This window comes from Pan troglodytes, chromosome 1 (genome assembly GCF_028858775.2).
Source record: "Pan troglodytes isolate AG18354 chromosome 1, NHGRI_mPanTro3-v2.0_pri, whole genome shotgun sequence".
Lineage (NCBI taxonomy): Eukaryota > Metazoa > Chordata > Mammalia > Primates > Hominidae > Pan > Pan troglodytes.
Window position 1 is genome coordinate 73697571 of NC_072398.2, and position 25229 is coordinate 73722799.

Genomic DNA, 25229 nt, shown 5'->3' on the forward strand with positions numbered 1-25229 from the left:
AAATAATTATTATATTTTTCTTTATACCCCTCTGAATTCTTAAATTGATACAATAAGCCTGTTTTAGTCTAGAATTTCAAAAGCCAGGCAGAATAATTTAGGCAAGAGAAGTTCTCATCACCCCAAGTCTACTGCAAAACCTGCATGCACACAAATGCCTCTGTGCCTTATGTGGAAAGTCTTTGGAGAGATCATGAAAAAGGGGCTGTATCTGATTAAAATCTGGGAAGAAAGAAGAGAACATTCAAAGGAGATGAGGTATGAGTGATACAGAGATTTTTAGCAGTACCAAGAAAGTGGAACAAGAAGTAACCATGAAAACATAAGCCCTCTAGAATTCAGAAAGCCCCCGGGCCAGTAAATAGGACTTACCACCAGATAAGGGGTAAGAGATCTGAGCCCATTTTGTGTAGGTAGATGGTATTCAGGTAACAAATGCCACAAAAGTTCAGAAAAGGAAAAGGTCAAGGTAGAAAGAGTTAGCCTTGAAATCTTCATGGAAGCTCCAGGACTGAATTGACCTTTGAAGGATGCAAGGATAGAGACAGGCAGAGGGGAAAGAATTTAAGAAGTCATCTTGTCCCCTTGCTTTTCAGGTGACAGAAATTCTGCTATAATTTTGGACTCCGCTATGAGAACAGTGCTGACTGTGTTAATATGCCTATAATTATCTCTGTTTATATTTGACCTTTTTAAAAAAAAAAAATCCTCTGGTGCCTGAGAACTGGTTTTAAATATCTGCAATGATTGTGCAGAGAGGCAGGTCACCATCTGCCGCTTTTCCCACCTTGCTCCGGGATGAGTCACCACCCTAAGTGCCTGGCCTAACTCCCAAGCGTCTCCTCTCTGATCCACATGCATGCACAGTGATGAGGTTTCCATCTCCTGTGGCATTTATTATGCCAATTCAGGGCATTCCCTCAGGCAAGCTCCCAGGTGACAAGGACAAAATCATGTAAACCACCTGATACACCTTCAAGTGGGTTTGCAGTCAGCCCTGCCTTCCAACCAAGAAGCATGAGAACTCTTCCAAACAGGAAGGATGAGAAAATCTGTCCTTTTTCCAATGGGAATAGCCCATGAGAGGCAAAGCTAAAATGGGAGCAGGCTTCCTGGAGAACTGAGAAAAGTCATGCTGTCATATTTCAGGGCTGATAATTGAAACTCCATTAGGACAAGCACACTTCCATCTCACAAAACCTGTGCATGTGTATGTGACTGTGTGGTTGGGGGAGAAGGGGCGGTGGGAGGAAAAGAGGGAGATACATGAAATGAAAAATTCAGACCATCCTAGACTTAGTGATTTGAGCTAAACAAAATACTCTCAATGTGCATCAGATGATCAAGGAAATCACTCTAGTATTAATTCTGAAACTGGTTTGCTCCACAACTTTAGCCAGCTTTCTCTGTGCCTCTCTTTTCCTGTGTGCAAAATGAGAACACTGATAGAAGCCATCATAGTACCTCCCGGGAGTCCTGTAAAGCTTCTAAAGATACTGCTCAAGTCCTCTGAAAAAGGCACTGTACTATATATGATATGCCGAGATCTACCACATTAGTAAGAAAAGGAAAATGATGTCTGCATTTTAATAGTAACCTATTAATGCAATAAAAAGCATTAAAAATTGTTTATATAGATTGTGTTTAAGTTAACTCATGTATTCCATCAACATCGAGCACTAGAGCCACATGGGGTGGGTTGATTCTGCACCTGGGACTCACTGTGTCTGGAGTAAGATTGGGATTGTCCACCAGACACCACCAGGCCCATGGCGTGGAGGGAGTTCACCAAGACAAAGCACCAGGCAATGCTGTCTGTCCCAAGGGTTAGCCGTGACATTGTCACCTACATTGCTGTGTTCCAGATCTCTCCACTCCTCAAGGGCTACAATTTAAGACGATCACAGAGACCACCGTGGAGGTGCAGTGGGAGCCCTTCTCATTTTCCTTCGATGGGTGGGAAATCAGCTTCATTCCAAAGGTAACACTCACCTGTTACACTGCCAAACAGACTTATTTGGAATATTTGTACCTTTAGCTTGGAATCAGGGGCAGCAAGGAAAGTGCTACCCAATATCTCTCTCCATGCCATTAAAGACACAAAATGGCATGTTGTGGGTGTCTGGGATATAGAACATTTCTGTGACAAATATGTGGTAATGACCTGCTGACAAGAGTAACCCCGAGCATGGCACCCTGGCCTTGCAGAACAGAGGATGTGGGAAGCAGCCACCAGCTCCAGCTCTCTGCTGAGATAACTCTGGGGTCTGATGAGCCATAGTTTTGGTGAGCATGAAAACCAGACCCTCAAAAAATTGAGGCTTCTCTTTAGGACATAAGAAAAGCCAGGCTGAATCCGTCACATAATCAGCCAAAAGCTTCATTCTGTGCAGACAGATGCACCACAGAAAAGTCAGCTTGCATGGCATCAATCCCTAAAGGTTACAGACATAAAACAAAACACCTTGGCTCTCCTGGATTATTCATAATACATTTGTATCCTATTCATTTAGCAACTTTTTTATTAGTCTATGACTTTTAAAGTATCCTAAGATTCCTTTCTACTCTCTAAAGCAGTATTTTATTTATTTTCTTAATTCTAAAACTAACTTTTCCGAATTGCCACAGGTGCATGCCTGGCTCTAAATTTCCAGAATTTGTTGACCATACCAATGTCCTCCCTAACTGTACCACTCATGAGGATATAAAGTTCAATTATACTCCTTCCCTCTGTCTTTATTCTTCAACATCAAAGAACATTTTTTAGCCATTCATCAGACTTAATGACAAATGACACATTTTTGGCTAACAAGACCATGATTTCACCATTCTTTTACTTCAAAATTCTTAGAGCTGTGAACTGTTGGAGTTACAAAAGACCTTCAAGTTCACAGGTACGACCCCTCATTTTACATCTAGTTTAGTTTAATTTATAGACACTACGATTCAGAAAACTTGAAGGACATCATACAGCTAGTTGGTGACAGGCTTAAAACGAGTACCTGGGTCTCCACCACCTATCCCGGGGCTCTGTTCACTAAATCTGTATGCCCCATTTTCTTATTTACAGTCATAGTCACATCACAGCAAGGTAAATAAATCTAAACAGACATCTATACAAATTTGTCCTATTTGAGTTAAAATGATAAATAAAATGTGGCAATTGAGTTACATAACAATTGAAACGATCATGTCAATTGGAATGGAACATTGCTACCAATGTTTTTCAGGAAGAAAAATTATGCCAGGTTCTCCTGTTACCTATACCCCGTATGTAAAACTCTAATTAAAAGAGAGGCTGACCAGGGAATGCCAAGGTCAAATGCATGGCCACATGGTTTAATAACTGTTGTGATGTGTAGGTTGAGGCCACTGGGGAGCATTCATCACACTGATTTATAAGAGTATGACTGTAAATTACATATAAGGCACGCTGGGTACCATAAATAGAGGCCAAAGAATAGGGGAGAATGGCAATGCCCTCCAAAAGAGGCCCTCTTGTCTCCTCCGTTTCTAAGGACACTCATAGAAAGTATATGGAGGGAAAGAGAGAGAGGGAACGATAAGATAGAAAGATAGATAATAAATCCTAGATTCAATTTCGTCAGGTTACTCTTTCTCATTCCCTCTCCCTCTTGTCTCCTTCTTCTCTTCTTTGTATTATCTTTTTCCAAGCTTCCTTTTTCCTTTCTTTGTACTTCATATGTGGTTGTGTCACTGAGTCCTAATTCATCTGGGTGAAGGGGAAACAAGACATCGACAGATTCACACCGAATGTAACACCATGAGAAACTCCAGATATAGCAAAATATTAGCTCTGGCTCATAAACAATTATCTCATAGCAATGTCTTAGTTTGAAATGTGTTGTGTGTGTATATAAAGATGTTTACACACGAACACACATGACTATCCTCTTCTAAATAGCCAGGGGCATGTTCATTACGATAAATGCCAAAAACCTCTGATGAATGTTAACCGTAACCATCAAACATTTGATCTTTGGCAAGAGCCAATCTGCACCCCCTCGTGACTAATTTTTATTGGCAAACTCAGCAAACTCAGGAGTGGCCAAAGAAATGTTCTTAAAAATTGATCCTCCATTTGCCAAATCCTCATAGGGTGGTGTCATTCTTATGGAGTCTATGGGGAGTTATTTCTGGCCCCAGATACTCAGCTGTCAGCATGGAGGAAAGAGACATCGCCTCCATTTTAAATTCACAATCCACAATTAGTATTCCACACCTTTATCTTTCTCTCATCAGATTTCTCTCCCAGTGACTTTTCTCTTTTGCTCTCTGCTTCTCCCCACTGTCCAGAACAATGAAGGGGGAGTGATTGCTCAGGTCCCCAGCGATGTTACGTCATTTAACCAGACAGGACTAAAGCCTGGAGAGGAATACATTGTCAATGTGGTGGCTCTGAAAGAACAGGCCCGCAGCCCCCCTACCTCGGCCAGCGTCTCCACAGGTGAGTGCCTCCAACCCTTCTCCCTAGAGCTGCCTACTAGGTCACTTGGAAAAGAACCACAGAATTGCCCAAGGAGTGGAGAGACAACAGAGGTGCTAGAATTTCTCCTAGAGCTGGGACAATTCTGGTACCTGGCAATGGAGCTACTCTACCAGATGCTTAGCTCATCATCTTCCCTATTACTCATCCTTACAAATACTGACATCTGGGAGAGTGTTTCATGGAGACAATTCTTTTTTAATATTTCCATTGTATTTATGCTGATCTTACTCATGAAGAAGCCTCATTTGTCAGCCTCTGGTGTCAATGATCTTTGGAAGCAGCAAGAGCTGACTGACTCTTACCTATGATGATATTTGGAGAAAGTCATCTGAACCTTCCCAAACTTCAATTTATTTTACAAGATAAGCAAGAATAATTTATGATAAACAAGAATACCTTCTTTATTAAGTTAATATAAGGATGGAATTAGATAAAGCACACAAAGCAATCAGCTCTGTGCTGATGAGAGTGAGTGCTCAATACTTGGCATATGCACATATACTCAGAACATACTCAGAAGTGAAAGTGGTAGGAAATAAGTCATTCAAAAATAAGTAGGTATGGGTTGGGTCACTGTTCAAGGTGATGGCTTAAGTCTATTATTATTTCATCCCCACAGATCACCTCATTCAAGATTATTATATTTCCAGGATTGACTCATTAATTGTCATATTTTACCTTATTGTATCCTCAGCTAACAAAGAGTGTTCAACTTCAATGCTGTAAATTAGCTATTGTGATGTATAAATGTGTGTGTGTCCTCATCAAGAATGTCTCGAAAGTTATAAATAGCATCTGGCATAAGTTTTGGTTCTCGTTTTATTGTTGATGGAGCTGAAACTCAGAGGCTAAGCAACTTTCTCTGTCAGTAACAGAAATTGAGATAGGTGACTATTGGTACAGCTTTATGTGTTTTTCATAAACAGAAATTGATGTACCAGAAAGCCAGTTTTAAGTCCAGGACAAAAGGCTGAGTTGACCAGAGATGAGAACCACAACACAATGTAATGAGACCACATTTATAGATTAGTGATTCATGCTCTGCTACTGAATCCAAACCAAACAGCATCAGGTGCCGAGGCTTAAGCTCAGTTTAGAAAACGTTGGTTCAGAACTATTGTGGCAGTAGCTTGTGTTCCATTAGTGCACCAAGGTTCTATGGCAGTGCCTTGAGGCTAGAATCCAGTGGAAAGCCAGACCTCTAATTACTCCCTCTTTCATGCCTCCAACCAGGACGGCTCCACTTTGATCTGTTTTATATTTTGTACATCCATTTAAGATTTTTGTCCTTTAAAAAATAAGTTTACCACCCAAAAAGCTTTCAAACCATTGTTCTGCTCTAAATAGTAAGTTTTAGAAGAAACCCCATAACCATAAAAGCTAAAGTGCTCTGTAGGAATCCCTCCAGAAGACCGGTGGCTGAGGTTTTCCACAGCTCCAAGGTTATGCTGTAACCTGAAGAGTTGACCTTCGATAACTTGGGGGCAGAAAGGTGTGATGCCCTTGCTCACCCATCATATAAGCATCACAACAACACTGCTATCACAAAAGACAGGTTAACAAGAGAAAGTGTAACAAATTTATTTAATCAAAGTTTCACATGACAAAAGAGCCTTCAGAAATGAAGATCCAAAGACCTGGGGGAAATTGTCTGTTTTTACGCTTAGGTTTGAGGAAGAATGGACAGCCATGTAGAAACGTAATTGGACAAATGGCTATGATCTAATGGTAATAGTCTAAGGGGGAGACCCAGCAAGGCCTGTCTGCCCAGATTCTTCTTGGCCTCTCTGTGAAGCATTTCTTCTCCACCTCCTCTGTGGGACAAGACCTCACTGGAATGAGGGTCCTCAAGGGAGAAGGGAGGAGGGAAAAAGTTACCTTTCTAGGTTTTATGGCTTGCTTTGGGGAAAAGGAGTTCTAGTTTCTATTACCTGCCCTGAGGAAGAGGAATTCTGATTTCTGTGAATCACTTCAAAGGGAGAAGAAGGGTCAGGAGATGGGAGGACTGCAGATGGTCAGAAAGACCTTGCTTGCTTCCGGGGCTGTTTCTGAGGCTCTTTCATTCCTCTTTAATTCAAAGTACTCAGCACACCAAGGTGCCAAATTTTGGGGTGTCGTGTGATGAGCCCAACAATAGCAGGTGCAGCTTCTCCTCTTCTGATATGAAATGTTACAAGGTGCCCAAGTTATTCCTGTGATTTGATATTAAGAAAGTATTAGTAAAAGACAAAAGGCTAAAAGGAGAAGATGGTTCATAAGAGGATAGAAAACATTGCAGTTGAAGAATATTTTTATCCTAGAATATTGACAGAACATGGAGAAGGTAGTCCAACTTTGCCTTATAGTCAAACCACATTCTTATAACATTTGCAGTATTTTTTGGTTTGGCAGTTCCTTAAGATTAAAATTAAAATTCCAGATCTAGAAATTTGTGGTAAAGCTAGGCAGAATTATTTTCATTTAAGAAAAAATGTCCTTAATATTTTGGCATCATCTACAGAGTCATGAAGAAATGGAAAGACATTTATTCCAGTTTACTTTTTGAGCAGGGATTGTGTTTGTTTAGAAATTAGGACCAAAGCTGAAAGCATGTTGATACCTCCTTGATTGGAATGGAACATTGCTACCAAGTGGCCAAAAAAGGGCAGAATCCAAGAGTGGCTACAAAATAGACGGTTGGCTCCCAATCCTGTGTGCTGTTTTTAGGAAACGATTGTTTAATTATTTCCTTCTGCTAAGGTCTGACCTACACCAACCCCCTACTGCGAAGCTCTGTGTCCTCATCAGGCACTCAGGCTGCCTTCTTCTAGGCAGGCCATTTTGTGAATGCAAATTACAAGACCTCCCACAGCTAAAACCCTCTGTGCTACATAATCACATTTTAATATGTTCAATCCATTATGATTCGGGTTTTCTGGATTTAAAGAGTTGAAGGACAAAAGCTTTTTGTGGTCAGTTGCATTTCCCTGACACTTTTTTTTTTTTCCAAAAAGCTCCAGTTTATTGAAATGCTTCCCCTTCTTTCTCATGGATAAAGAAGATTTTCCATTCATTTCATTTACTCGACACACATTTACTGAGTGTCTACTATGTTTCAGATATCATGCTTACACAGCAACTAGGAGGCCACTTCCCCCGTTTCATAATTAATTTAAATTAAATGTAAAAGGCCTAAGTTATCTAAAACCACCAAGTGCAGCATGCTGAAAAGAAACTGGATATATTCTGTTAAATCACATTACTACCTCAAATATGAAAACCAGGACTTCATTTTAAGTCCAAACCAGGTGGCACCCAAGTGGTCTGGTGATTTTCATTTTAGCTGGTGCTGGACCAAAAGCCCTAAGCAGCTTAAGAGAGGACAGGACTAGGCTAAGACCCAGAAAGAGGGAGGGGTACCCAGGGAAAGGCTCAACCTTGAAAAACTGAAAGGCTCAAGGTCAGCCTAAGACGGCCCTGAGGGAGAAACTTCATTCTGGAGACAGAGTAGGAGGTGGGCCAGAGTGGACTGGTTAGAAACAAGTCTTAGCCAAGGCTCTCCAGTAACAAGGAAGAGAGACTTACTTAAACTAGCTGAAGCAAAAGAGAGAATTTACTGGAAGGACATAGAGTGCCTCATGGGAATCCCAGGACCAGAAATGCATCTGGGCCTCACAAAAGACTTGCACCAGAAAATGGAACATCAGGAATCAAGTTATTCCATATATCTTTCTAGAAGCTCTGCATGGCCCCTGGTTTCTCTCTCCCTCTTTCCTTTTCTCCCTCTTCCCCCTTTTCTCCAGATCAAATGTTTTCTATATCAGTATCAGAATGGTAGAAAATGGCCACACCAGCCCTGGCTCTGCACGGTCCAACACAGGCTAATTAGAGAACCAGAGTTCTGGTTTTAGTTCCAAATCCTTAAAGAATATTAACATTAATAATCAGCTCCAGCCAGAAGGGTGTAGCCCCAATAATAAATGAAAACATGGAGGCAAGAGCATGTTGGCCATGCAGACATCCCATGAGAAGTAGAGAAGACCATTTCCTATTCTCCTCACTTGGCTGTTTCTTTTTCTTTCTCCTTCTACATTCCCTCACCTCCCCATTATCTAATTCAGTATGAACAGAACCTCAAGTGGGTGCTGGAGCCACAGCTGGTGGGCTCTGCAGGAAATCAACCAGCTTTCCAGGTGTTGCCCTGACCTGCACAGTGCCAGAGGCCAGGGCTTATGAGGGACATACACTGGAGAACCTGGAAGAGGTGACTGCAATGCCCTTCTGCTATAGAAATATGCAAGAACAGATGGAGAAAAATGACCCGTAAGAGGCTGTTCCGAAGCTGGGGTCCTTTTTATCCTTTTATCCAGAGAAGCAAGTTTACCCAGAAGGCATGTTTCATGTCCTCAAATGCAAATGTCTGTTGGTTTTTAAATGGTCTTAGCAACTGTGTTGACTGGGCTGTTAGAGTGGCTGAGCAGGGACATCTTTTAAATACTCATGATGACCTCTTTGGCAACCAATCTGGAAGTCTTGGATGTTTAGGCGGGCTGGTCATTTCCTAGGTCTTTCCTCAGGGCTCAAAGAAGGTGAGAGCTGAGTGGCAGACACATGCCAGAAACCCAGTTCTCAATTCCCTGTCCCATGACCTCCAGAAAGAAACAGGGCTGACTCTTTCAAGCCAGCAAGTGCCCTTCCCCTGCCCAGACTGGGAAGTGCCATCACCTGGAAACTACAGCCTGGTAAAAGAGCAGTTAGACCAAAATTCAGGGGAACCAAGGCAAACTGCATGTACTCAGGAAAGATATTCATCTTACTGTGTCTCATTTTCCTCATCTGTAAAATGCAGCAACAATACCCATCCTCTCTCTGACTGACCAGGCTTCCATAAGGAGGAAAAGAGAGAGCTGACACCCAAGGCTTATTTCTCATTCAAACTTTTTGTTCTGTTTGATCCTTCTCACTCAGTCATTGACGGCCCCACGCAGATCCTGGTTCGAGATGTCTCGGACACCGTGGCTTTTGTGGAGTGGATTCCCCCTCGAGCCAAAGTCGATTTCATTCTTTTGAAATATGGCCTGGTGGGCGGGGAAGGTGGGAGGACCACCTTCCGGCTGCAGCCTCCCCTGAGCCAATACTCAGTGCAGGCCCTGCGGCCTGGCTCCCGCTACGAGGTGTCAGTCAGTGCCGTCCGAGGGACCAACGAGAGCGATTCTGCCACCACTCAGTTCACAACAGGTAAGGCTGCGGTGGGGGAGAGAGGCACAAGGAGGGAAAGAGGGGTGGAGCCAACCGGTGGTGTCATCACAGCAAGAGGAGTATTAGGAATGAGGCAAGGTGTGTCAGAGCATTGGCCTTGTCATAGACACCGTGAGAAGGAAGCAAGAGGTTTCCAGCATACAGGAAAAGCAGCGCTCCCTCACTAGGAGAGGAATACTAGCTTCCCATCCTACCTCTACTGGCAGCCAGATCTGTGCTTGATATAAATCCTTCTCCACTATGGGCCTCAGGTTTCCCATTTGTAAAATGACAAGTTTGCCTTGAACACATGTAAGCATCCATATCGCTAGTCCAAATGGAAATTTTGTGAGAATTCAGGAAAGGTGTCTCTTTCTCAAGACACATTCTTACCATTTGCTGGAAATTATCATAATAATTCTATAAACCTACAATGACTACACCACCATGATGATGTGCATTGGCATTATGCTAAGCCCAGCCTGTACAACTCTAAGCAGAACTTCTGACCAATTCTGTGACTCACCTTCCCGTTTGTAAGCACTAGCAGTAAGGCTAATATGAGGCCGACTCCCACAGACAGGAAGTTCATAAAGCCCATATAAAACCTGCCTTGCTTTGATTACCACCCACCCCCACATTCTCAAGGCCATCGGGACTCTTAAAGAGCTTTGCCAACAGTTGGGAAAGGCCAGACCTCGGGGTGACTTGCTCCCTGACTCTCTCAGTGCCCATCAGTCTGGCCAGCTAGTGGGCTAGTAGGACAGGCACCATCCAAAGGACAGGCTTTCTGGCACCCTCATTGGGTCAATAAGGGCCTGTGATCAGATTAGTGATTGTGTCTGTCTTCTGGATTCTCAGTCTCATCCTCTTTGCCTTGGGGTGGTCACATGTCAAATAATATCTCTGCCAACTCCAAGTTGACCCAGGGATCAATGAAAACTGATAACATCTGTAAGATCTAAGAACCAGCATCTTCAGATGGGATAAAGTTGGAGAATCACTAATTCAAGAATTCTACCTTAGACTGTGGCATAAGAGCCTGCTACAGAATGGAATGAGTCCAGGGTTTTCAAGAAGATTCAATAAATAAATAACACCCCTGTGTTCCACTGGGTTTAAAATCAATTGATAAATAAGGGAAAAAGTGAAACAGATGGACACCAAAATGTCCCCTAGATTGCAGCATGTAACTTAGTGTCATGGCCAGATGGGTTTGCAAACTGGACGGCCACTGTGGACCTAGGCAAGTCTCTCCATATGGCAGAAATTGGGAGACTATCCAGGTTAGGACTTACAGCATAGAGGAACAAGTAGGTGCCTGAACCCTTGGAACAGCCTGTCCCACGAGAGAGGGGAACAGAAGGGCAATGCCCAGGCCTTGCTGCAAAACTCACCATTTAGGTAAGCTCATTTTCTCCAGCAAAAGAGAGACAAGAGCCTTAGGATGGAAACATCAAGGGCAGGGAAAAGCTTCCCCCTTAAAAAGGAGCAAGTACAGACACTGACAAAATGGAGAAGGCAAAGTTTATTTCTCAAAAAGACCCTTGTAGGTTTTCTCTGTAGTGCCTGGGCCAGATGCCACCCTCTCACCCAGGGGGTGCCCAGTGGGATTTTTACTGAACATATCTTGGAATCCGGAGTGACCGAATGTGCATCTTGAAACAATGAACTAAATTCTGCCCATTTCTCTTCCCTTCTGCTTCCTCATTTAGCCAAAGATGCTCATGTCCCTTCTTGGTTAATTCTAGGTCAGCTTCTCATTTCCCACCCCCACAATACCACTTGCTCAGGGGGGTGGTATCTTCTGTGGACAACGAGTCCTGCATCCTTTTCTTAATTTCAAGATAGTTTTGTTTGAAAAGTGGTTTCTTTGTGCTCTGCTCCGATAAGAAGTTTGAAGTGGCAAAAAGGAGAGGAGAGCTCTTGAGCAGCATGATGAAAAACAAATTCTTGGTGTTCAGGTCGACAACATGGAAGCAGGATTGGCTGGTGACCCAGGAAAATTCTGATCAAGACAATTACATTCTGCCTCCTAGGAGCTCCCCATGAGTTTCAGTTCATTGCTACATGGCTTTCTGTTTCCGGTTGCCTGGTGGATTGGCAGCTGTCAGGCGGCTGACTTCTCAATACAGCCTCAGCCTACACCTCAAATATGCTCCCCTCTGCTGGAGGAGGGTGAGGGGAAAGAAGGGATGGGGAGATGCAAACAGCACTGCAGACAGATTCTCCAGGCCTGGGTTGGCAGGTGCCAGTTAAATGATGAGAGGGTACCCAGACCCTCATGATGAGGCCCTCAGTCATTTCAGAGCTCCACTTAAATTCAAATTAACCAAAGTGCTTTTCCAGGTGATGGCTCCGACACTAGGAGTGCACTAATTGCACAGGCAATTAAAGCAGAGATTTGCTTGCTGCATGGTGAGTGGATATTTGCTTGGGTCTTAGAGCTGTTCTGAAAAGGAAAGAACCCTGAACAAAGTGCACCACGGCCGGTGATTGGAGAGAAGCCAGCCTAGAAAACCCAGAGGCCAATCTCCAAAACCCCTCCCTGCCCTCAGCAGCTCTGGTTTCAGCTGCCCTCAGGAGGGAACTCCTGGCACCATTTCTCTCCTCTGGAGGCCTTCTCTTTAAGCAGATCCCTCAAGGTTCCAAGCACAGTCACCAGGGCATCTGGTCAACCAGAGGCTGCTGTTTTGACCTGAATACTCCAGATTTCTCTTTATTGCTATTATAGGTTGAATTGTGCTCCTTAAAAATACGTTGAAGTCCTGATCCTGATGCCTGTGAATGTGACCTTATTTGGATATAGAGTTTTTGCAGATCATCAGTTAACATGAGGTCATTAGAGTGGGCCCTAAGCCAATATGAATGTGTCCTTATAGAAAGGGGAAATTTGGGCACAGAGACAGACATGCCCACAAGAAGAACACCATAGTGAAGATGAAGGCTGAGATCAGAATGATTCTTGATTCTTCCAGAAGCCAAGAAACGCCAAAGATCACCAGCAAATCACTAGCAGCTAGGAGAGGCATGCAACAGATTCTCGCTCACAGCCCTCAGAAGGAAGCAGCCCTACTGACACCTGTACCTTGAGTCTGTGAGACAATAATTTTTTCTTTTTTTTTTTTTGAGATGGAGTCTCACTCTGTCACCCAGTCTGGAGTGCAGTGGCATGGTCTCGGCTCACTGCAACCTCCGCCTCCCAGGTTCAAGCGATTGTCCTGCCTCAGCCTCCCAAGTAGCTAGGACTACAGGCGCCTGCCACCATGCCCAGCTGATTTTTGGATTTTTAGTAGAGACGGGGTTTCACCATGTTAGCCAGGATGGTCTCGATCTCCTGACCTCATGATCTGCCCGCCTCGGACTCCCTGTGTGCTGGGATTACAGGCGTGAGCCACTGTGCCCAGAGAGACAATAATTTATATTATTTAAGACATCTAGTTGGTGGTACCTTGTTATGGCAGCCCTGGGAAACTAATAGGAACTTCCAAGTCCCAACAGTTCAAGCCCCTACCTGCTTGGCAGTGATGCCGCTCTAGGACTCTTCAGGAAATTCTTTCACAATTTCAACCTGGATGGCACTTGCACCTCAGCCAAGAATCTGGCTGCAAAGAGCAGGGTAGGACTTCCTGCTCATACAAGACCAGCACCCTCAGTCAAAGCTATCCTTTTTTCTGCACCTTCTCACCCCAAGCATTCTCAATGCTCCACAGCTGAAATATTTAACAGGACTTTTCTACAACTTGATGTGTGCTTATCGAACACCTACCAGGTGCCAAGCACTATTCTAGGCACTGAGGCTACAGAATAAACAGATAGACAAGATCCTGGTTCACATGAATTACATTCCAGTGGAGAAACTGGACAAGGCAGAAGAAAATAAACACCCAAAATTATTTTGATTATGAGTACTATAATGAAAAGTGAAATAAACGGTACAGAAGCGTGGCCATGTTGAATCAAGCAGTTTGAAAAGGCCTCTCTGAAAAGGTGACGTTTTAACTGAGACCTAGATGACCTAAGCCATGTGAGGATCTGGAGAACGTTCCAGGCAAAGGCAGAAGCCAGTGCAAAGGTCCTGAGGTATGAATAAGCTTGATGAGTTTCAAGAGCAGAAAAAAAGCAATATAGCTAGAGCGCAATGAATAAGTTTAGGAGTCGTACATGGAAATATCTGAGAAGCAGGCAGGGCCGGATCACTCAGAGCCCTGCTGGCTACAATTAGGAGTTTGTAAAAGGAAGCAACAGGAAAGTTTTAAGCAAGGGAATTACTTAATCTAATTTATGTTTTAGAGGCTAGATATGTCTATTCCATAGTCTCAAGTCTCTCCACACAGCCTCCACTAGACATCTGTCTTTGCCTCGCTCTTGACTTGCTGACGTTGCAGGGAACAGCTCCCACCTACAGGGGTGCCCTTGGTGGCCCCAGTCTCCTAGAGGTCAGACTTCAAGGCCAGAGGGAGCAAACAATTTCACCTTGTCCTAGCTCTAACAACCACCTTTCCAGACCTCATTCTCAGGATTGACTTCTTTCAGGATCATTGACATTGGAGGTGTCTGGTCCCTTCAGAGACAACACTTCCCCTTAATCTACAGACCACAACCCCTATGATCAAAAATACAAAACAACAACAACAACAACAAAAACCATAGTTTAACATTTCCAAGGCCTGGGTTTTTAGTTGTGAAGAGCACTAGGTAGAAGTCTCAACCTTAACCCTAAACCTAAATTAATTTTGCTCCAGTTCAGTTCTAGCTGCACACCCCAAGCCCAGTCCAGTCCCTTTGCCCAGCTTCTCCTCATGCATGAAATTTAGGGGCAACAATGCAGGGGCAGGTGTTCCTCCACATGCCTCTCTATCCAAGCTCCTCTCTCCATCCAACTGCTGGAGAAATAACACACATAACACGTCAAGAATACATAGTATCTGGCAAGCTAAAGTACAGTGAGTGAGGAAGAATTTCTCAGGAAAACAAGCTGCAGAGACATAAATCTGCTAAAAGATTCACCCAATTTACATCACTAAACAGAACACTTCTCACTCCAAAGCCTCTGCGCTCACATTGATTCACGGCATTTCAGTCTTCCACAAGAACAATTGGTGGAAACTTGCCTTGCTTTTGCAAATTAAAACAGTCCACTCGAGGTTTTCTCAGAATGAATGGCTAGTTCACTCCAAAGTTAAATTCAAGTGTCAAAGGCAAGAACTATTTTAAACGTTTTAAGTGGCAGTTGTTCTGGGCAGCACGTTATTGCACTGCAAGTTGTTTATGCTGTTTCTGCCCAAAGCAGCTTGAGGAGATAGCCAGTCCTGGGAGAAAAAAAGCAGTGTCCCCGTCGTCTCTTTGTGGCAACTGCAGAGAACAAGCATTGTGGTTGATGGAACTCAGGAAAAGCTTCAGAGGCAACAGGAAGCCAGCCCAGGCCTTGGGCACCTTTTTTTTTTTTTTTTTTTTTTGGAGACAGAGTCTCGCTCTGTGGCCCAGGCTGGAGTGCAGTGGTATGAAGTGGTATGATCTCTGCTCACTGCAAGCTCCACCTCCTGGGTTCACACCATTCTCCTGCCTCAGCCTGCCAAGTAGCTGGGACTACAGGCGCTGGGCACCTATTTTTGTACAGATGCCCATGGATTGCCTAATCCATGCAACAACCTGAAAATGTTGGTATGATTTGCCCCTTTTACAGAGGTGGCCATCAAGGCCAAGCAGGGTTAAAAGACTTGCTCATGGTTCCATTACCAAAGATGTCAGAGCTGGGGATCAAACGGAAGCCTGACTCCAAAGCCTATATTATTTCTGCTACATCACATCCTCCATATATGTCTTACCTTTACAGCTGTATTTATTCAAGTAAACACAGAGGAAGGCACCTTACACTTCAAAACCTTGAAATCAACAGTCTTCTTTTTGTTTAGTGGTCAAATTTGATATTGTTCTATTCCATCTCCATCACTCAGGAGCTGGCTCTGATTTTCTCCTCCTGGGGTTTCCCTTGTTTTGTTTTTAAGCTTATGATGTTGACTGGTTCCTTTTAAAGTTTCTAGAATGCCACTGGAACTCTTGAATGGAAATGGGGGACGCATAAAGTGTATTGATCTTCAGCTCCCAAGTATCACTCTAACCTGCCCAAGGAATTTGTCACGGCAGACCAAAAAGCTAAGGGTAGCCACAGTGTTCATTCAAATGTGAGCCAGAGGGTCAGGCGGTGTGGGCTATCACCACCAATCTTTTCAGAGTTCAAGATGCACCACAAATGTACATTACATTATCATGTGCGATGTTGGTGATGTCTGTCTATTTTTAGAGATCGATGCCCCCAAGAACTTGCGAGTTGGTTCTCGCACAGCAACCAGCCTTGACCTCGAGTGGGATAACAGTGAAGCCGAAGTTCAGGAGTACAAGGTTGTGTACAGCACCCTGGCGGGTGAGCAATATCATGAGGTACTGGTCCCCAAGGGCATTGGTCCAACCACCAGGGCCACCCTAGCAGGTGAGTAAGACCTATCTCTTGGGGTTATGCTGGTTGCTGAGTCTATACCCTCACAGCTGTCTCCCCAACCTACACACCTTACAAACTCATGGCCAATTCCTATTGATCTCATCTCTTAAGTGCCTAGCACATATGTCTAGTACTATCCATTGTACTGCCATCACCTGTTCTAAGCTACTAACATCTCCTTTTTTTGAGACGGAATCTCTCTGTCACCCAGGCTGGAGTGCAGTGGCACAATCTCAGCTCACTGCAACCTCTGTCTCACAGGTTCTCATCTATTATCTTAACCACTGCAATAACCCCCTCACATTGTCTCCTGGCCCACTCTTCACACCTCCTCCAGTGACTTTTTTTTTTTTTTTTTTTTTTTGAGACAGAGTTTCACTCTTGTTGCCCAGGCTGGAGTGCAGTGGTGCAATCTTGGCTCACTGCAACCTCTGCCTCCCGGGTTCAAGCGATTCTCCTGCCTCAGCCTCCCTAGTAGCTAGGATTACAGGCATCTGCCACCACGCCCGGCTAATTTTGTGTTTTTAGTAGAGACAGGGTTTCTCCATGTTGGTCAGGCTGGTCACAAACTCCCGACCTCAGGTGATCCGCCCACCTCGGCTTCTCAAAGTGCTGGGATTACAGGTGTGAGCCACTGCACCTGGCCTTCCAGTGACTTTTTCAAAGTACATTTTTGATTATGCCATTGCACTGTGCAGATATTCCAGGGACTTCCCACTGCTCTTAGGATAAGCCCAGACCCTTAGTGTGGACACCAGGCCCTGCCTGGTTTCCCCTGCCCTCTCCAGGCTCATCTCCCACCCATGTCCCCTGATGTTTTCTGGGCTCCAGGCCCACGAGTCTGCTTCTTTCCATTTCTCAAATACGTTTTCCCTCCTGCTATATAGGACTGGCAAATGCTGTTCCCTCTGCCTGATGGGAACCTCTTCATCTAGCCAATGCAGGCTTCCCTTTCCACTCCCAGGTTACTCCCCACTTTAGGGAGCTTTAGTGGTCAAATTTGATATTGTTCCTGAGAGAGTTCCATTCATTCTGTCCGGCAGCTTCGTCTTGCCAGTTTCCACTCACTTCTTAGCACTCCTCAGGTTATCATTTTACATGTGTGGCATGATTATTTGACTGTCAGTCTCCACCCTACACCTAAATCTCTGTGAACATTGCACCATATTTGGTTTTGCTCATCATTGAATCTCAGGGTTCACCATTTCCTGAATGAATGAATGAATGAATGAATGAAACTGCAGAAGTTCACTATGACTTGGGCATGGATTGCAAGAATTCACTGATAAAATGAGAGCCGAGTCATGCCTTATGCACCCTATGAAAAGTTTGGATTTATTCTTGAGGGCAACAGAGAGTCATTGAAAGATTTTAAATAAGGTGATGTAATGACTGGATTGTACAGAGAAGGGCAAGGTCAGAGGCAGGAAGACTGGTTAGGAGGCTGCTGCTGGAGTCAAAGGGAGATGATGATGACATGGACTAAGGCAGTGTCCTCGGTCACCATGATACCTGGCTGGGAAGTGTTCCCTGTCCCCTGGGAGTGTGAGACCCAGGCAACACCACTCCTGGGGCCTCTGGCTCACCCATCCAAGAAAACCTCCCTTCCCAAACTCACCAAAGAGTAGAAGACTGGAAATGGGGGTGTGGTTTTCAGATAAAGGAGATGCTGTGCAGAACAGTCATGGACCAGGAGCTGCCAATGTGCTCACAGACAGAGATTTTGTTTAATTTGTGTCTTGGATTCCTGCAAAAGTATTTGCTGTCTTGATAGACAAGGGATACACAGCAAAGAGTGCATACGGTAAACAAGGGCAGTATAATCAAAGCAGTTTTCCTCCCAAGTTGAAATCCCAGACCGCCTTGCCAAACACAGCCAGTTAAAGTAAATATAATAAATGCCTTTTCCAGACAGACGCACTCCTAAAGGCACAGCAAGGAGATGAGAAGATATGCTGACCAAGCAGATTAACGGGGGTGAATTAAGCAGAGAAAGGATAGACCAGCTGGCATAGGGCCTCGCAGAGAGCTAGAAACAGTCACAAAAATTAAGCTAAATCCAAAAAAAAAAAAAAAAAAAACCTGAAATGATACAGGAGGGAACTGATTCTAAGCGCAGCCCATCCCTGCCTAGAGCTGCAGGCTAATTTGATAATTAGCAGTTATATAAAATCGATGGCTAACTGTTCAGATGGAGGATGCACCATGACATCATGAGAGAGATAGAAAACCCCACGTCCTAGTTATTATTTCCCTCTACCGGGAAAAAAGAAGATTCGACACTCACTGATCATCTATCTTATTCCAGGAACTCTCATACAGTTATAGCTTCTTTAATCTTCACAACCACCTCATGAGGTGGGTATGGTTAGCATTCCCATTTTACAGATGAGGAAACTGAGGCTTGTGGAGTTTGAAAACCTGCCCAAGTTCACAAGGCTAGCAAGGGGCACAGCTGTGATTCAAAGCCAGTCCTTTCGAGTCCCAGTCAGAAGATTCCCCTTCCACAGCTGCTTCTGCTAAAGAAGTAAAATGTAAGGGACAGTCCAAATTTAAATGCCACAGACCTAGAAGCGATGGGAAAATTATTATTGAGTAGGGGGCTTAAATAGGTTGATTTTTTGTTACAGTCAGATTTAAAACATTTCAAATATATGTATATATATATATATAAAACATTACATTTATATATTACACATAATTATCTCAGGGAGTTCACTGCTGAGGAGATTTATAAGGCAAATAGCTTAACATAATTTAAGAAGGGATTATTGGCACATAAGGAAATCAAGTGTATTTGTACTCGCTGAGATGCTAGTTGCAAGGATTGTTGGTTCTCTTGCTGAGGCATCTGGGGGAAGAGAAGGGAGAGCCATGAAAAAGAGAAAGGGACAAAAGGGAGAAGTTTGACTCTGGCTCTAAAACATTGTGCTTTCTCACTCTCCAACTTGGAGCCTAAAAAGTTAAGTTTTTCAGCCTCCAATGCCTGTGTTCAGACTCAGTTTGATTTGAATGCTCTGCTCCATGCAACATGCTAAGAGCCTAGACTTTCAACTCTGTACCCAGGCTTGCCACTTGCTGTGTGATTTGGGACAGTTGATTGAATCTTTCTAAACCTCTGTTTCTTCATCTGTTAAAGGGGACTGATACCACTGACCCCACAGTGCCATCATGAGGCATTCATGAGGCAATACATTTGACGAGTTTAAGGTAGTGCTTCTGACAACAAACTACTCAGTAAGTGGATGACAGTGGTGAAGACGAAAGAGATGAGGAGGTCTGTGAGCTACTGGATGGTTTAGGATGTCCTCCTTTAGTCCATATGGCCTAGTGGTTTAGAACCTTGCCTCTCACAGCGTGGTGCAGCCACCAGCAGCCCGGGCATTACCCCCCAGAGACGTTGGAGTGTTGGAGGCCTCTTCCCCCGAGAACTACCAACCCAGAGCCTGCATTTTAGGACCCCTGCTTCAAGGAAATCTATGAGTGAGAAGCACTCACTTAGAGCACAGCTGTGGAAGTACCCCACTCAGGGGGGAGACCAGCTTCATGAAAAGTGCATCCTTGAGCAAATTTCTTAAATTTCCTGCACTTTAGTTTTCTCATCTAAAAGACATCCTATCTACCTCAGTGGGTTGTAGTGAGAATTAAATGAAATCATACATATATTCCTATTCAAGAACTTAGGATGGAGCCTGGCACACAGCAAGCACTCAATACCCATTCAATTTTTTATTGGTATTAATCCTCACAAAGCTCAGACCTGTAGCTGTGGCAGCCTGGCCTTTGCTGGGCACAAGTCAGGCCCCCTTTACTCTCACTGTTGACTCTCAACACTTAAAGCTCTATGGCACCTGTATTTGCCATTCCCTGCGGAAGCCGTTGTCTCTGAGGCCACCATTTTCCTCTTTGTTGTGGAATCCAGGCCCTTCCTGACTCTCCTGGTCTCTGAGACATTCCCAGGGCTGGCTGGCAGCAAGTACCCCCTCTCGACCTCCCTCTTTACAAATGTTGCCCTCTGCCACACAGAGTCCAGGCTGGGGCCCAAAATTCAAAACACTGCCCCTGCATTATTCTCTGTAGGCAATGTCCAGAGAATTCCTTCTGGGATATGAATTTGTTTCTGAACAACAGACTCAATGTCTGCAATGACTTTTTCTCTCTGCTCTAGTGGCTTCTGTGTCCTTAATAAGTCTGTTTTAGGCTCAGTCACTTAGCCTGTATGATGTCTGTTTGGCCTGTGCACCATACCTATAGTCCCAAAGGGGTCCTTGAGTGTTACACACCTTACCAGCCAGATTAGAACCTGGCACCATGTAACAGGGTACAATACCATTCTGCTTTCTGGGCAGCAACAACAACAAAAAAAAACAATAAATCATTTAGAAAACTCCAAGTGGAAGGAGGGAGGGAAAGAGAGAGAGAAGGGAGGGAGAAGATTTTTAGTTGCTGATTGCAATTTAGCGAAAAAAATCAACTTTCCTGACTGGGACTAACGCAAATTATAAACACTACTCTGGCCTTTGTGTCCAAGGTGACTGCTCTAATCTGTCATCAAAAAGGCATGTGGTTGTGTTTTAGCAGGAGGGGAGGGGGCTTGCCCTAAGCCATCCACACTCTCTCACCTGGTCTTCCCTCATGAACAGAAGCCTAGGATCCGTAAGGATTCTCATGACCAGGAAACAAGGCAAAAGGAGCCAGGCCCATACGGTCACAGGAGCACCGTGCTCTCACAACCACCCAGGGCCCGTTCATCGCACCCCTTACCCACTCCACAGGGCACCTGCCTTGGGCCTCATGGTGACATTTGCTAACCTGCTGCCTCTCCCTGCACCAGGACTATCTCTATCTCCAGTTGACCAGCTGAAACATTGCCAACAGGGCCTAGGAGATCCAGAAGCTTGACAGTTTCTACAGATGTGATACAACATAGAACTGCAAGAAAACAGAGACTTACAGCCAGCCACACATGATGCACTCACACTCACCACATGCACATATGTACACACAAACACACCTACAGACTCTTGCACTTACACTTAAGCACATACGCACACTCACATGCACATACACACATACTCATACACACATGCACACACTCATAGTCATACACACCACACATGCTCATGCCCTCATACGTACACACTACACTTTCACATACCCTCACACGTACACACACTCACACACACTAGGCTGATGCCTGCAAGTACGTCCTGATCATGCTTTGGGAGTTGCCGCCTTCAAGGTTTCTGGCCCAAATGGGGATCTAGTGGTGAGAAGGTCGGCTCCTCAGGGTACACTGGCAGGCCACGTGCTTGTCTGCAGGGGAAGAAATCTGAGACTCCAGAGGGAGTCCAGCTGGCAAGTCAGCACTGACCACGGCACTCGATGTCCACCTCGCTATGTCTGCACTCCCTGATGGGCCAGTGCACAAACACCAAACCCAGCACCAGACCTTCAACGCCCTGCAGCTCTTCTGAGGAGGAAAGGACCAGGCACAGGGCCTGGGGTCCCGGGCCAGACAGTGCTCAGCCTCCTTTGGGCAAAGTCACAGTGACCCCAAGTGGTCACTTTGGTAAGGCACCCTCTAAACATGGTGTCACCTTCCAGGGGCGGGAAGCTGGGGAGTGGGCTGCAGAGACCCAAGTTGAAGAGGAGGAAAGAAAGGACAAAGGCTTCCACATACCTCTTCCTCACGGAGCTGGGACATACAGGGCCTATTCCTTATTTGTCTTAAAGGCTGGGGATAAGGGGGCTGGGGGAAAAGCCAGGTGGGAATATTTCAGCTGCAGCTTCCACTTCCTCAGCAGGGAGTACTTGTTCACAGCAACAACCCAGAATAGGGATGCTCCTATATGACAAGGTTGATGAGCTGTGTTTCTCATTAATTCCACCAGCAATAAGAAAGTTCCATCTGGAAACAGGCCTTAGAAGTATTATTTTTCTTATCAAAAATGGGCTTGTTAGGCCAGTCCCTTCCTTTAAATCAGGATGGAATTGTCTGCTTCTCTTGAAACTTGAACATCATGCACACCCAAAAAAGCAGGGAGATGGCCTCGAAAGCCTGACTCATTCCAGGAATCCTGAAGATGCACCTGTCATTATCCAAAGAGATAAGTGTGGGGAGGCTGATTGCTCAGATCTCCATTTAACTAAAAAGTAGATTGGTGCCTATCTGGTGTGATTTCAGGGGCTCTCTGAAGATCTTCTCCACATATCTCCCCCATGAAACCTCTGGTCTCCAAATTCCACTGATGGGAAATTTCTCTATGAGGGACCCTATATTAGTCCCTGGGTTTTCATGAATTATTTTGCCAGAGCTGCCTTTGCAGGCCCTGTTTCCTTTGTCTGGGATGCCCTCCCTGCCACCAGATGTCCATGGGTCCTTCAAAACCCAGCCCAGATATCCTCTCTTCAGAGTCTCCCCAACACTCCCCACCACCACCGCTACTGCCACCAGCACCATGCTGCTTCTGTGCATGTTTTCTCACTATACTACTGAAAAAAATAAAATCTTTGACCCAAAGACCTAAGAGTCTAGTGAGGAAACCAACATGAAAACTAACAATAATAACATAATCACTATAAAAATCGCAGATTGACTGCAAGTTCCTTGGGGACAGGGTCCTCAGTTTGTCCCTCTCTGTGAAGGTAGGCACCCAGTGCACTAGGGCCAATCACACCCCTAACCTCAGTTTCATAGACTTGAGCTTCACAGACACTTGGGAGATGATCTCAGGGATTTAAAGATGGAAAGGTCCATATTTCCTCATGTCCACTTGATCCCAACCAAGTCTGCAGACCCCAAGTATCTTACTCATGTTTTTGCTAGCAAGAGACAGCAATCTCAGTTCCTTGGGCCTCCTTCTCCCTACCACTTTCCCTGCTAGCGACAGCAGGCATGAAGAATAGGTTCCCAAAACAGGGCTAAGTGAGTCATTCTGCCTTTATCACCACAGTCCTTGCACTGCAGGTGAGAATGTGCTAACTCCTGTTCCTTTCTAGCCCTAATTAATCTAGGAATGCTCATTATGCCCCATTCTGGCCACTAGAGAATTCCATATTTCCTCCCCTCTATCTTTCCTTATCTTAGCCAGCTTTAAGTTGCAACTCAAATGCCTTCTCTGGAAAGACTTATCTGACTATTACAGCCCATGCTGATCTTCTCCCGGCTGATCGTGTCCTCTTAGTCCCATGCTGATCTTGTCCTCTTAGTTAGCAGCCTCTGCTTTGGTCCTGCATTAGTCCATTTGCATTACTATAAAGGAATACCTGAGGGTGGGTAATTTATAAAGAAAGGAGGTTTGACTGGCTTACAGTTCTGCAGTGTGTACAGGAAACATGGTGCCAGCATCTGCTTCTGGTGAGGGCCTCGGAAAGCTTACAATCATGCAGGAAGCCAGAGGAGGAGCCCGTGCATCACACAGTGAGAGAGGGAGCAAGGGTTGGGGGGAGGTGCCACACACTTTTAAACAACCAGATCTCACGAGAACTCACTCACTATCTGGAGGACAGCTCCAAGCCATTCATGAGGGATCCACCCCCATGACCCAAGCACCTCCCACTGGGCCCCACCACCAACACTGAGGATGGCAATTCAACATGAGATTTGGAGGGGACAAGCATCCAAACTATAACAGGTACCAAATCACTCTCGAATTCCAAGTTGCTTACTCCACTCCTTCCTCCTGGCCTGTAAGACTCAGGGATGGAAACCATGCTATGATGTGTCAGAAAAAAACAAGAGACTTGGGTTCCAAACCTAGTTGTATCATTTATCAGTTTTGTGACCTTGGCCAAGGAATAGACTTCTTGGAGCCCCTGTTTGCTCATCTGCAATACCCTATCAGTAGCGCTGCAGGGAAATTAAATAACGTGTGAATCTTTAAGAAGCTCAGTTATACTTGCATAACTCTTTACCATCAGACACTCAAAAAGTCTTCATTTTTTACTTCTCTTTTTCTTCCCTCCCCTTCGTCATTATTCTTTTCCGTGTAGCTTAGTGCTAGGCATATTATGGGTGCTCACTAAATAATTATTTTACTTTTTTAGCACAGATTCCTTTTCACCCCCAAAAGGCAAGGCTAATGTCTTGTTCAGCTCACACCACCTTGTGTCTGACACAAAGGAGGCTCTTAATATTTGTTGAGTGGATGACTGTGCTTTAGGGGTTCCAAGAAGAATGGGTGTGAGGTGAAAGAGTTGAGAAAAGCATCAACCTCCAAGTTGAACAAAGAAAGTTCTATAAGGAACAGAGAGTAGTGATTTCCTATGGGATGAATTTTCTGTGCTATTGTTAAGAAAGGGAACAGGGCCATTTATATGTTACCACTTGCAGGAGTTGGATGGAGAGATAAAGGGGGCATTGATAGAGAGCAATGGGGTCTTTAAAAAGTGAGAAATCCCTAGGAGTACTCAGAGTGCTGATATCTAAGTGCACTGGCTATGCCTCAGATACATGTGGTTTTTTTTTTTTTTTCCAGCAGAACTGTATCTTACCTGCTGGCAAAGAGCAACAATTCACTTGTAGCGTGGAAGAAAGCTGCTGAAAATCAAAGGAAAGCAGCAGGCACAAACCTATAAGCAAGTCCCACTTTTCCATCCTCTAGACAGAAAACCTGGGAAGAGAACACATTAAATTCTGCTCTGCAGTTTTCTGGGAGAAGATGATTCCATTGTAAATTATTGAACATTTCATTTAAGCTTCATAAATAAGAAACTGGCATGAAAATGTTACATGTTAGATCTGTTTAGCAACGTATAATTTCTGTCTTACTCCCTCCATCTGTCACCCTTCATCTATGTTGGAGAATTTCTACTTCATTATAGGCAATTGAAGGTCTTAATCAGTTGCCTGATAAAAGTAGTTTATGTCCCAAAGGTAATCTCATTTCTGCAACCAAGGATGTACCTGGAACTCACTGAACATATTAATGGAGATAAATGTGTGCTTCAAATGGATCAGGGGGTATTGCAATCACCCACTCAATCTAGAGATAGGTACTT

The 25229-nt window shown here is 44.5% G+C and overlaps 1 protein-coding gene across 3 annotated transcripts in view; it reads left to right on the plus strand.

The window, feature by feature from the left end:
- The window catches only part of TNR (tenascin R), a 430161-nt gene that overhangs the window by 349705 nt on the left and 55227 nt on the right, over positions 1 to 25229 (plus strand). For all 3 annotated transcript variants that reach the window (XM_524977.7, XM_063795257.1, XM_024350209.3), the window contains 4 exons: positions 1866 to 1981; positions 4318 to 4468; positions 9458 to 9727; positions 16032 to 16217. In XM_524977.7, coding sequence (XP_524977.3) covers positions 1866 to 1981; positions 4318 to 4468; positions 9458 to 9727; positions 16032 to 16217 — 723 coding nt within the window. The remainder of the gene's footprint in view (positions 1 to 1865; positions 1982 to 4317; positions 4469 to 9457; positions 9728 to 16031; positions 16218 to 25229) is intronic.